This window comes from Dipteris shenzhenensis, chromosome 14 (genome assembly GCF_047967505.1).
Source record: "Dipteris shenzhenensis isolate YYH24624 ecotype China chromosome 14, Dip_SZ_1.0, whole genome shotgun sequence".
Classification (NCBI taxonomy): Eukaryota; Viridiplantae; Streptophyta; class Polypodiopsida; order Gleicheniales; family Dipteridaceae; genus Dipteris; species Dipteris shenzhenensis.
The window spans coordinates 2,547,578-2,560,326 of record NC_141609.1 but is presented as its reverse complement, the minus strand read 5'-3'; the positions used below and the strand labels follow the sequence as shown (position 1 = coordinate 2,560,326).

The window sequence follows — 12,749 nt, the reverse complement described above, 5'->3', positions numbered from 1 at the left end:
CATGATCTCGCCTCCTCGATGATACATCTGAGCGTCAGAATGTGGTCCATGGTTCCATGATCACGCCGGAATCTGGCCTGTCCTGTTGCTCTGAGCCCTCGACACTCTACAAGTCTACTAACCTCGGAGTCAAGTACTGATGCATAAATCTTGGACATGACATGTCCAATCATAATGGTCCTGTAGTCCTCCGGGCTCATGGGATCCCCTACCTTATGGATGGGTGATATAGTGTTAATGGTCCAAGTGTGTGGAAATCCCAAACAAACTGCTTCATTAAAAAGCTTTGCTAAGATCAGGGCTAGGAGGTTAATCCCATATGCAATGAACTCAGTACATAGTCCCTCATGATCCTTTGCTTGCCCATTATGAAGTTTCATTACAGCATCCTGTACCCCTCCTCTAGTGAAGAGGGTGCAGGATGTGGGACGAGGCATGTGTGAGAGGCTAGGGACTGGTTGATTTGGGATGTCATAAAGTGTGCGTGCATAATCAAACCAGATCTAGGTGTCAGTGAGTGGCGGAGGGGACTGTCCTTCTAGAAATCTCTGCCAGAAGTCCTTAGAGTTGTTACTAAACAAAATGTTCAGTAGCTCCTCCTCGTTTTGACGAACGAAGTCTAGTTTCTTCCTTCGTACCAGTCTACGGTATTCACGTATAGCGTATCTGGTGCGCTCGGAAGACTGTTTTTTGTTTTGAATCTGAGTTGACGATGTAAGGCCTTACACTCATCATCGTACCAACTATTACAGGGTATGGTTTTAGGGAGTGGTGGGCGGGTGGAGCGGGTGGTGTGGGAAAAGGCGTGAATGGTAGCCTCGTGTAGTTCGCGGGTGACAAGGGCAGCACGATCCTCTAAAAGGGGTATGAAGTCAATATAAGGGAGAAGTATGTATAGACAGCCAGAGTAAGAAGGTGAGTGATCCCGATCAAAGCGTATATCGTGGTAGGTGGAGTAAGCACTGAGTGGGGTGGAAGGTGCTGTGCGAAGGGAGGTGAGATGCAAAAGAAAAGGTATGTGTGATCAGCCCCTGGGGGGAGAGGTGCTACAGTGAAGTTAGTAATGCGAGATGTGAAGACAGGGGATCCCATGATGTAATCAACCACACTGGAGCGCCCCCCATGTGGAAAGCATGTGAAGCCACCTGAAGCGGGCCATCTGTCAAGACCATTATAGATAATGAGATCATGTATTCTGCCCAGGTCTAATAGGGCCTGCCCATAGGATGAAAGTGGACCTCACCTGTCAGCCGAAACCCATAGCAAACCTGCCTCCTCAAGGTCAACATCTGCCAGTAGAGTGGAATCATCTCTGAAATCAAGAAGTGGTACCTGACGGGTCCTTGTCCTCGCGTTGAAGTCCCCCACTAGAAGGACTTCTCTGTAGCTAGAAAAGTCAACGATGGACTATTAAAGAGTAGCAAATGGGGATGTCTCATCATCACCTCGAATATCTCTGGCAAAGTGGGAGGTCTCCGGCGGGAAGTAGCAAACTGCGACAAACAGATCCTAGCTATCCATGTGTCATATCCGGATCCAAAGAAATCTGGAATGTGTATCTCTCTGCTCTACTGAAATGATCCCTTAAAGTGTGGATCTGAAAAGGACTACAACTCCACCTAAACCTCAAACTCCTCCTGTACCCCTCGTCTCATCTCTGTAGGCAGACTCCCATGTATATCTGCTAGCTATTGGGAGAGGGTGCTCTGGACTCTTATGTGTCTCTGTATAGAAGACTATGTCGTGGCATATATAGGATTCCGAGAAGTTCCCTGGTTCTGACCATAAGGTACCATTACAGTTCCAAATGGTGCAGGACAGGGTCTTGAATATTTGAGTCTCATAGGCCCCGCTTCCCTATGTAGGGGAGGGGGCAGGTGTCCTACAGGGGCCTGTAAGAAGTCGTCCCTTTCATACCACTACCCACTTCCCCTCCTTTCGGGCCTGATCTCGCTGCTGTAGCAAAGAGCGCCTCTCCTTGACCTGTAGAGGTGTGAGGTCCTCATCCATAGAGATCGCTGGCTAATCTCGAAGGACTGACCTACGTCGTAGAGCTAAAAGTCGTGCCTAAGTGTCATGAAATCATATGATCAGGGGTTGCTCTCGGTTGGGATCTCTCCCCACCCGCCATGCCCTCTCTATCCTGTGCTCAGCCACACCCAGGGTAGCGGTCACGAATGCAGTCGCATCTACCATTGGTGTAGCCTCAGTGCATGGGATCCCGCGTACTCTGATGTTGAGAGCCTTACTAGCTCTCTGTTGTTGCTCCATGAGGGTAGCCGAAAGGGTGACCCTTGCGGGTTCCCGTTTGGCCACATCAACCCATCTAGAAGTCTCCTCAATAGCAGATTGCATGCTCGCAATCTATGCCTCGACCATCAGGGTACTCCCTGGGACACTGTGTATGGCTATGACCTCCTATCAGAGCTGCATGATATCCTATCTGAGTCCCTGAATAAGACCCGCCTACTCCCGAATGGCCCTAGCCTGCTCCTGTATGATGCGGCTCTGCTCCTGGTTGAAGCGGACATGCTCCTGTGCGAAGCGAGCCAACTCCATCTCACGCTCATGAAAATTATGTATCTCCGTGAGTAGTGTCTCACAGGCCTCTGATATGTCAGTCCCCATGTCCATGTTGAAACTGTGGTGACTGTGGCATGAAAGAGTGGGACTGAGTTCGAAAACTGGATGGTGGCTGAGTGAGGAACGGAGATGACAGTGGAATGGGTGAGGCAGTCCCAATGGGGTGTGGGAGGATGGGCTGACTGAGAGGGAGAGGGGAGAGTGAAGCGTAATGCGGCACAGTATATGACACCTTGGAAGTAGGTGTCATAAGCTGTGTGAGAGCTGTAACAGGAGAAGAGGGAAAGGGAACAACAACCGGTGCCATGGGCATGAGTATGTCACTGATCGTAGATGTAGATGGAGCTGAGACTGGAACTACAGCTAGGCTTGAAGCGAGGACTGAAGTCGAAGTAGAGATAGATATAGAAGGAGCTGAGGTTGGAGCTGAAAATGAAACTGACACTGTAGCGGGAGTTGAGGTTGAGGTTGAGGTTGAGGTAGAGATAGATGCTGAAGAAGATAAGGCGGGTCCTAACTTTGCCTTGCTGTTTACCTCGAGTCCACTTCGGTTGTAACGTGTGTTCACATCCTCCAAATTCAGTTGTGTCGTTTGCTTTTTTTTATTGTTGTTATTTTCATCTTTCTTGGCTTTGTCCCCCATTCTCTTGGGGTGTAGGTGCAGATCGTAGTGTTAATGTTTAGCCGGGAGCGGGAGCACCAGTTCCCCCCCCATAATGGGAGGCACATCCAGTACGAGGTGGTGGAGAGGTAGTGCGGAAGCCTGAAGTGGAGAGGCAGCCAAGAGGTGGAGGAGGAGAGGCTAGGTTTTTTTTTTTTGGGCTCCCACGGAAAAGAGACCCCCCCCCCAAAAAAAAAAAGGGGAGGGAGGGAGGTGGGTAGTGGTTGAGTGAAGGGGTAGCAGGGAGTGAAAGGGGGGGGGTGCGGTTAGCTGTAGCAGTGCCCAAGGAGGGCTGAGCGAGGGGGTAGCGGGGGGGGTAGCAGAGGGCTGAACAGGGGGGTAGCAGAGGGGAGTGGGGGCTTAGCGGGGGGGCTGAGCGAGGGTGGCGGAGGGGTAGCAGAGGGCTGAGCGGGGGGGGGGGGTTAGCAAAGGGTAGCGTAGGGCTGAGCGGGGGGTAGCAAGGGGGCTGAGCGGGGGGTAGCGGAGGGCTGAGCGAGGGTAGCGGGGGGTAGCGGGAGGGCTGAGCGAGGGTAGCAGAGGGTAGTGGAGGGTTGAGCGGAGGGTTGAGCGGGGGGTAGAGGGGGGGCTGATCGAGGGCTGAGCGGGGGGGCTGAGAGCGAGGGGCTACAGCTAGAGCGGGGGGCTGAGCAGAGGGGTAGCAGGGGGCTGAGCGAGGGGGTAGTAGAGGGTTGAGCGGGGGGTAGGGGGGGTAGCTGTGAGGGCTAAGCGGGGGGGAGGGGGTAGCGGAGAGTTGAGAGGGGGAGAGGGCTGAAAGGGGCTGAGAGGAGGGGCTGAGGAGAGGAGGAAGGCGCTGAGAGGGGAGGGGGCTGAGGGCGGGGGCTAAGGAGAGGAGGAAGGCATTGAGAGGGGAGGGGGCTGAGAGCGGAGGCTGAGAAGGGCGGGGAGGCTAAGAGCGGAGGGCTGAATGTAGAGAGGCTGAGAGCGAGGGCGGAGAGGCTGAGATCAGGGGCGGAGAGGCTGAGAGGGGCAGGGAGGCTAAGAGCGGGGCTGAGAGTGGGGGACTAGAGAGAACAGGAGCAGACTAGAGTGGGAGACTAAAGGTGACTGATACAATGGACATGACGGTGAGAGAATTATAGCTTTCTTACAAGCGTTTTTCATTTTCTCTCATGAGTGGTTGAGGCTGATGAGGTAAAAAAATAAGAGTGGAACAGAGTTATAGAAATGTAGATTATCGAGAGAATCTTCCGGGAACCCACCTATTGAAGTGTATGTCATCGGGCAAAAGTTTCTCTAGTATAAATTTACCAATATTAGCCAATGCTACCATTTCAAGGCTTCCATGGGTTTAATTGTACTTGAAGTTCATATACAAGTTTTTTATAAGGTAGAATTTCAAAAATATAACCTTATAGATGGGTCCACATGACTTGTGGCTATCAATTTCAATACTTGGAGGACTTAATTCAAAGCTGTATGAGAAGGTTATGTTAAATTTTGGGCAACTTTATCAAATATAAAATTATAATATTAGCCCAAGCAACTTGGAGCAGGCTCTAGATTTGCCATTAGGGTAATATCCACCCCTATTTTTGTGCTTGGGCCACCGTTGATATGAAATCTACTATTAAATATTTTATCTCAATATATATCAATATCTCCCCCCGCCCCCGCCCTCGCCCTCTCCCAAAAAAAAATAAGATTTGGGAGGAAAAAAGATAGCAGCAACACAACTAGCATAATATTGAGTATTTGAAAGACCATCCTAGTCACTTGCAAAATAATATTCCCTCTCTCTCTCTCTCTCTATCTCTTTGTGACACCGACCCCAAATTTCATAAGATGCAGATGAAGATTAACCAACATAATGATTTGGAAGCTGTTTGTATGGTGTTTTCAAGCATTAATAGAATTTACCTTTTTTTGAAAAGAAAAATGTTAACCAGCATAATGATTTGGAAGGAAAAAAGATAGCAACAAAAAAATTGGAAGTCTAACTAGTGACCTACTTTGTGTCAATCATGTGAATGATGCTTGTCATACTACTTGCATCCCCTCCATACCCTACAAACATTGTTCTTGTTTAGAGAAACTCTCGTATTACTATGCCAAAACAATGTGATGGCAATGATGACTTCCTCACTTAAGTTGCCTCCCCTTTTCTTGCATTATGTTGATGCCCATAGGTTTCTCACATTAGGTTGCATCACTTACACTAGACGGTCAATCACTAAAATCACGAACTAGTCATTTTGATGGACAAAATCTTTGATGTTGTGTGCCCAAGATATTTGGTGTTTGTTTCAAAGAAAAATAACATAGGCAATGTCTCCCTCTTACAGCTAGTTGATCTAAGCTATGCACCCTTTTTACATTACTGAGGCCATCTCTAAAGTTAGAGAATATCGTCCCAACTCCTAGGATGTTTGAAGAGCTGATACTCGATGAATCCTCAGGTGTAAGGTAAAGTTTATGAGGACACAAGCCTAGTATTCCATCAAATGACTTGATATTACTACTTTGAATGCTTGAATGCTCCCACTAGTTTCAAGACCACAGCTTGTGTTCTTTGTTATGATGGTATTGCTTAAATGCATGAATTTACTACCTTTGATGCTAGTTGCTCTATAAGGAGGCATTTTTCCTAGCATTGTTTCCTCTCCACATGCATGCAAAATTATCTTTTTTTGTTTGGATATTGTATGATTGATTTCCATGGCCTTCAACCTCCTCCTCTTACTTTGATTGAGTTGATCAACTTTCATATCTCACAGCCTCTGTCTAGTTCCCTTACAACTCATGACAAGTTGTAGCACACCATGCGGTATTAATATTTTGAATAAAGTAAGCGAACCAAGAAATGAGAAATGATTTATGTTAGACTACCTAGCTTGTGAAGAGAAGCAAAGACTTTCTTGAAACTTCGTGATAGGAACATATTTGAAACTTGTGCATGTTCTAAGAGAATCTGAGCACAAATAGAGGAGCAAGGAGAGAATGGTGAGGAATGAACCGAGAAGGGATAGGTGCATATAAGAAGATAGATACAGCAAGGAAAACAATTGTTGAAAAGAAACAAAAAACCTGAAAGGAACATGTGACTAATGGGAAGAAGCCAAGAGAAATGGAGCACAACCTGAGGAGCACAAAGATGATGATGGGGAATGAGCCTAGAAGGGATAGGTACATAGATGGGAAAGAAGCCAAAATAGATACGGTGATTTCTTTTTAAAAAAGAAGCCAAAGTCTTGAAAAAGATAAACAGGAGATAAACCTACACGCGATAGGACATGACATGGGTGTGTACTTTATTTGGGGTCAACTAGTCTGGGAGAAGTGAAATTGTGAATGGAAGTGTAGAAGATGTCAAATATTGGGAAAAACATGGTGCCCAAGTTTTGCCTCCTTTGACTATATACATCAGCAACTTGTGCCCCTTAAAAGAGTGTAAAAAGGGCCAAAATGGCTAAAAAAAGCAACAGGTAAAATGTCATGCTACTAGGTTTGGTGCTATGGATTAATAAATGGAGCCACCTTTGACATGCTTATGGGCCTCATTGCAAGAAAGTGAGTGGAAAAGGACCCCAAATATAAAATTAAAATAAATGTTATATTTATTCCAAAAACATTGCACATTCATGCAGTGAGTTTATTCTAGTGCATCCATTTATGGGTGAATTCAGCTTACTACAAATATCACCAAAGGTCAATGTTGTAAGAACACCATGAAGTAGCTCCATAAGTGTGGAGTGCATTTGCTCAAAAATTTGCCTTTCCAACCAAATAAGAAAAAGTTATGGAACATGCCCTCAAATGTGTGCATACAAACATAGTGCAATATTGGACACCACCTAAACCATATCAAAAGGTTCTCAATTGATTTCCTCCTTTGGTTTGTGAGAAGCTCAAGTAGTTCACTTTTCAAATGAAAATATTCTTTCATATACATGTAGAGCAATTATTTGATGTTTTAAAAATAATTTGAATATCCTATACAATCTAAGATACATCCTATACAATCCAAGATAAATCCTTCATAGGCATAATAGCATTTTAATAGTTTACTAAATTAAGTTAAGATGCCAATTGTGTAATATTTTAAGATCACATTCAAGTTTAGAATGTGAATATTAGTTTAGATGCCAAGTTTGTCAAATTACATTGAGCAATGCATAAGTTACAAACCAAGCATATGGATAACTTGTAATATTTTCCCTGAACTTCAAAAAAATGGCCACACCCTATCATTCATTGGCACCCTATCATACATTGGCCCAAGCCTTCTTTTAGAGCGTACCATATGAGAGACTTCAACTCCACACACACAAAGGAGACCAGTATGAGTCAATTCTATGAATGCAGCAATTTCTTAGTGAAGAGACACTCTATCCTTGCACCTATCATTTGCACATTTGTGTTTTGGGACTCAAGGAGAAGATGAGTGTGCAGAAAATAAAATTAAAATTTATACTTATTAGATTGTCTAGAATTAGACCAACAAGCTCATTCCTTTTCAAAATCATGCTAAATACCCCCATCTTCCCCTTCTCCATCTATCACATCCCATAGACATCTCCCTCTTGCACTCCATTATGCATAAGCCAAACCCCATAAAAAGCATTAGCCCAACTATCGCATTGCTTTTGAATTTGATGATGTCGGATCAACCCCATCTGCCCTTCTTCATCCACACCATCATATAGATATCCATTTACCTCTTGTGCTCTCCTATGTATAGGCCAACACCCCATGCAAGAGGAGGTGCAGTTCAAATTGAGGTGTTCTTGTCTATTCCATATCCCTAAAGTTAATCAATTATGCTACTTCTAGCTTTCGTTGGCACTAAAATTCTCTTTTGCTTATCCAACTCTATGTTCCAAGTATCCTATGTCTTCCCAAGGCCACAACCATCGTACCTCTCCCAAAGTTTGAATTCCTTAGGCTTGTCTACCAATTATCTTCCATTTCTAGGAGGCTCATTTTATTCTCTCCCATCTAATGCTCCCAATACATGGTAGTTAAATTTAAGTGCTCAGAATGACACCGCCCAAATGTTGTGGAGCATTCACATGTGAAAGTAATGGATAGAAGAAGATATTATAAAAGCCTTGGAGGATGTTTGTGTTCATATATGAATGCTCTCAAAGATATGGTATGACTACATCTACCATCATACCCTAGATGGATGGATACAAAAGTGAAAAAAGAAAAGGACTTACTACTGCATGGATAGAATCCAAGGAGATGAGCTTGTTGAATTGATGCAAATGCTAGGCCTCCCTATAAGAACTAAATTTTAAGACATCATCTGCAGGCATGCTAGACTAGATAAAAAACAGTAAGCAGCGTCCTTGGGAAGATTTGGTGGGATGTAGATGGTATACACATTTAGATTTTGGATGACTGAGGGTTTAAATAAAACAAGGCCTATCATCTTAGGGATGAGTGTCATTGCAACATTATGGATATGCCAACATTAAGTTTTGTGTCAGGAGCATTATATGAGAGGCATTAACTTTCTCACCCTCACTTTGAACTAGTACATAGCCAAGTCTAAACTTAGACATTACAAAGTACTGAAAGGACTTAGAAAAAGCAATGTTATCTTGAGGCTTAGAAAATCACTTGGGAGTAGTAGCAAGTACAATTTGGGAGGAGGCTAATGCAAAAGGGGGTCATCATGGACGGACACAATAAGATTAAAGTGCATGAGTGTGCTCCAGAGTAGTCATGTGGCAAGCTATAAGAGGTGGATAGCCAATTCAAAGCATGCCTACAAGGCACCCAATGCCGAAAGTAATAACACCCCCTCGGGACAAGAAGCATTGATGAAACATGCTTCTCCATTGCAAAAAAAACATACAAGTCAATCATGCCAAATAGTGTGGACATAAAAGTTAAATTGGTAGAAGCTATTTTTTGGTTTGAATGCATAAAATTGTTATGCTTGTACCTAAATGCACTTGAATATGCATTCTTTGATAATGGAATGCAATGAAAAGGTTTTTTTTTTTTTTGGGCAATTTTCCATACCCATAATACCCTCTGATTTGGACCATATGTAGGTCCCGACCCTTTTGTAACTATCAGCATCTGCATCCCTTGCCATAATTCTAACCTTAAACAAAGATTTACTAGTAATCTTCACATGCTTTCAAACCCCAAGTGAATAGGTGATGAGCACCTTTTATGAATTAGCAAGTAACCCCCACATTAAATTGGTGTAGAACTTCTACATACCCCAATGCATTAATTCATACTAGCTCCAACAACCCTTTTTGTGTGACACTTCAAATCCTTTTCTTTCCCATTCCATGATGCATGCAAAACCTCACATTTGGCACCCAAAGTGTATACTTTTGATTTCCTAATGCATCCAAAATATTTCAAGCACTAGTGTGGTCAAATACCTCTTTTCCTTGTTGATAAACTTACATTATACCTCTAGAGCAACAAAACCTCCTCACTGCCCCTTTCATGAAACGTTTTCATTTCATGCCAATCCAACAATGCTTTGAATTAGGCTAGCAACATGGAAATAAAAGACCCTTGTCACCCCCACACATTGGATTGAGAGTGGAATTGTAAGTATACATACCAAAGAGTACAAATATTCTCTATCTAACCATTGAGAGGACACAATATTAAGTGATCAAGGTTCACTCGTCTAGCTATGGTGAGCATGTAATCAGCCCCAAAACCTCCAAAATTGGCTCCATGATGGGCGATGTATAGAGAGTAGATGCGTATACAAAGAATTAGGGTCAAGGGGGAAGCATTAGATAGCACATAGGCATCGTGGCCTGCAATTTCACAGTCAAAGCTTTTGAAAAAACATCTTAGTTACACATGTAATATGCAATTTAGGCCATTTGCCCACATGTGCATGTATGCCTCCCCTTAGCTACCCCGGCTAAGGTCCCATACATGTGTCACCAAGGCCCACATGTTAAGTGGCCTTTTAATGGTTCCTTTACCCTATACAAGGCTTTTAACTACCTAGAGATTCAAAGCATATATGCATTTCACATGGATAACACGTTAGTTATATTAGTTATGCCCTTGGTTTTGAGTATGTTCCTTGCGTTTGCTATCTCTTTTACCACATATGAAAGTCATACCATTGCGAGTTGTAATCATGAGATGGTCATGATTCTGGCACCATCTAGCTAGTGAATGGTGACAGGTTACATACATACGTAGGTAGGGATGTCTAGATAGATCACCTTTGTAGTTCTCTAGTTTGGGTGATTAAGATGTGAATATGATTACTAGAGATCTAGTTAAAATACCAAAGTTCATGAGCAAAGAAAATCATAGAAACTTTGGTATTCCACACTCTACTATCTAGTTAAATCGAGACTAGAGCCATGAGGATTAGCGACGTGTGCCAAAGTCGTTACTAAGTAGCTATGAAAAACGTACAGGCTTGAGTTTTCGGCGAGAAGCCAGCAGAACTTGCAATGACGACTGGTGCTGTGATGATGCCAGCCACCTGCAGTGTGAATACATGAAAATTTCAGTTGATACTCTCTTTCGCACGATGCTGAAACATATTATTCAGATGCAGCGCTGGGAGGTAGCTATTTCACGAATCATGATGCATGAGACGACGTTACCATGGCCAGCGCGTGTTGCAGCCCCATCACCAAAGCTAAGAGAATAGGAATCTTCTCGTCCTTGGCAAAGAAGGGCGGGAGTTTGGGCTTCGGCCGGAAGGGGATCCGTGGCGTGCAAAGAAACTTCCAATCGTAGTCACCAACAAGCACGCTCCGCCATGATCTCGGAGTTTCTTCACGGTCTCCTTGATCCAGCGCCAAGCTGCTAGCACTCGACATTGCTCTTCCTTCTTCTTCAGGCCCCTGGTGATGGAGGGCATCTATAATCTGGGCGGAACCATTATTCTCAACACTGTCTTCCATAACGACTGCGATGCCAACTGAAACAGCTGCTGAGGTAGATCCACGATAAAGGAAGCAATGGCTCGATTTACGAAGAAGCAAGTGCAACGATGGCAGTTGCGCTGAAGCAATCGAGTTACCGACGGATTTGCCAACGGCAGCTGATTCTTGACGCAAAATCTTAGCGTATCTATGAGCTCAACTTTTATGTATTTGTTTATGCATGCAAGCTTTACGTAAGCTCGACTCGTGAAAAGATCTACATCGAATTTACGAGTTCGTTGGAGGGTCGAGAAGTTGGACTCGTCAATATTAAATATCTAAATCTTCGACAGAAACTCTTTGGACCCTTTGGACTCGTCAAAGGAACCATCAATAAGTGACTCGTTAAAAGAACTCTCAATGAGTATTCACAAAAACCTTCCAACTATAGAGAACGAGTAGCTTGACCTGTGTGCGACGGGTTCGATACCCGCTCCACCGGGTCTCAAGATGGCAAAATGTCATTAATTCAATAAATAGAATTTCAAATAAAGGTGGCTTGTTTACGAGATAGTAAGGATGAATTATAGATGGTAATTCTCCAAATTAAAAAGATGGGCTTTCCACATATGTATGCAATTAGTATTTCAATTAATGGGAGTTTTTTATGACATGAATTTTTTATCTAGGCATTGAGAAGGAGGTGAAGAAAAACACAAATACACACACACACAAACGAGTAAGAGAGAGAGAGAGAGAGAGAGAGAGAGAGAGAGGGGGGGGGGGGGGCGAGAGAGAGCTCTTTGTTATGCATGAGGGAAAGGGTTGAAATTAGACTACTAACAAGCCTTGCCAACAATGTTTTGACTGTGACACACTTAATAAATCTGGTGTGTGTGTGTGTGGGGGGGGGCGAGAGACAGCCCTTTGTTATGCATGAGGAAAAGGGTTGAAATTAGACTACTAACATCACCAAATTTATTAAGTGTGTCACAGTTAACACTAACATTGTTGGCAAGGCTTGTATGATGTTGATGATCTCTTATACCAACAACATAACAAAAGAACTTATATAAACACAATAAACAAATTAATATATAAATGCAAGTGGCATAGTTTAACCAAAAATATGTTTTATGAATAAGTGCACTTCAAATAATACATCCGAGAACAGTATAAAATATGTGAGCATACAAAATGTACATAAGCTTCTCAAAGGAAAAACCCCAAGGTCCACATAGTTCCTGTATTCCAAAAAGGACATAGAGGTGCTATGTGGTCTAATGATCCTAGCAACTGCTTGGAGAACCACACAGCAAATCCCCAAGTGCATCTGTCCCCCAAAAAAAGGTCGCAGATATGAATAGGTAAACAAAGGAACACAACCATGTATAAGGTGCACCCATAGGACAAAAGAATGAACTGCACTAAAAAAAAAAGCCTCCATCTATTTACTGCAGTCCCACGTGGTTGTCATTCACGTGTATACTCTGGAGTCTCAGAAATCCATATCCTACGCAAGGCAAGTAAATCAGTTAAAGAACTACAATTGGTAAACTTAAAAGACTTTTGCAACTCATTAGTTAAAATACTTACGTGTAGGAACATGGAAAAGACCCAAGAATTCATATATGTAATCTCTATTCTGCCCCCCCAAAAAT

General features: G+C 43.5%; 1 protein-coding gene across 1 annotated transcript in view; it reads right to left on the bottom strand.

The window, feature by feature from the left end:
- LOC147894064 (uric acid-xanthine permease-like) overlaps window positions 1-11,127 on the bottom strand; it is a 91,192-nt gene extending 80,065 nt beyond the window's left edge. The window contains exons 1-2 of the mRNA XM_087384631.1: window positions 10,825-11,127; window positions 10,631-10,700 (exon numbers count right to left, since the gene is read on the bottom strand). Of these exons, the coding sequence (XP_087240757.1) occupies window positions 10,631-10,700; window positions 10,825-11,127 (373 nt within the window). The remainder of the gene's footprint in view (window positions 1-10,630; window positions 10,701-10,824) is intronic.
- Between the last annotated feature and the right edge of the window lie 1,622 nt (window positions 11,128-12,749).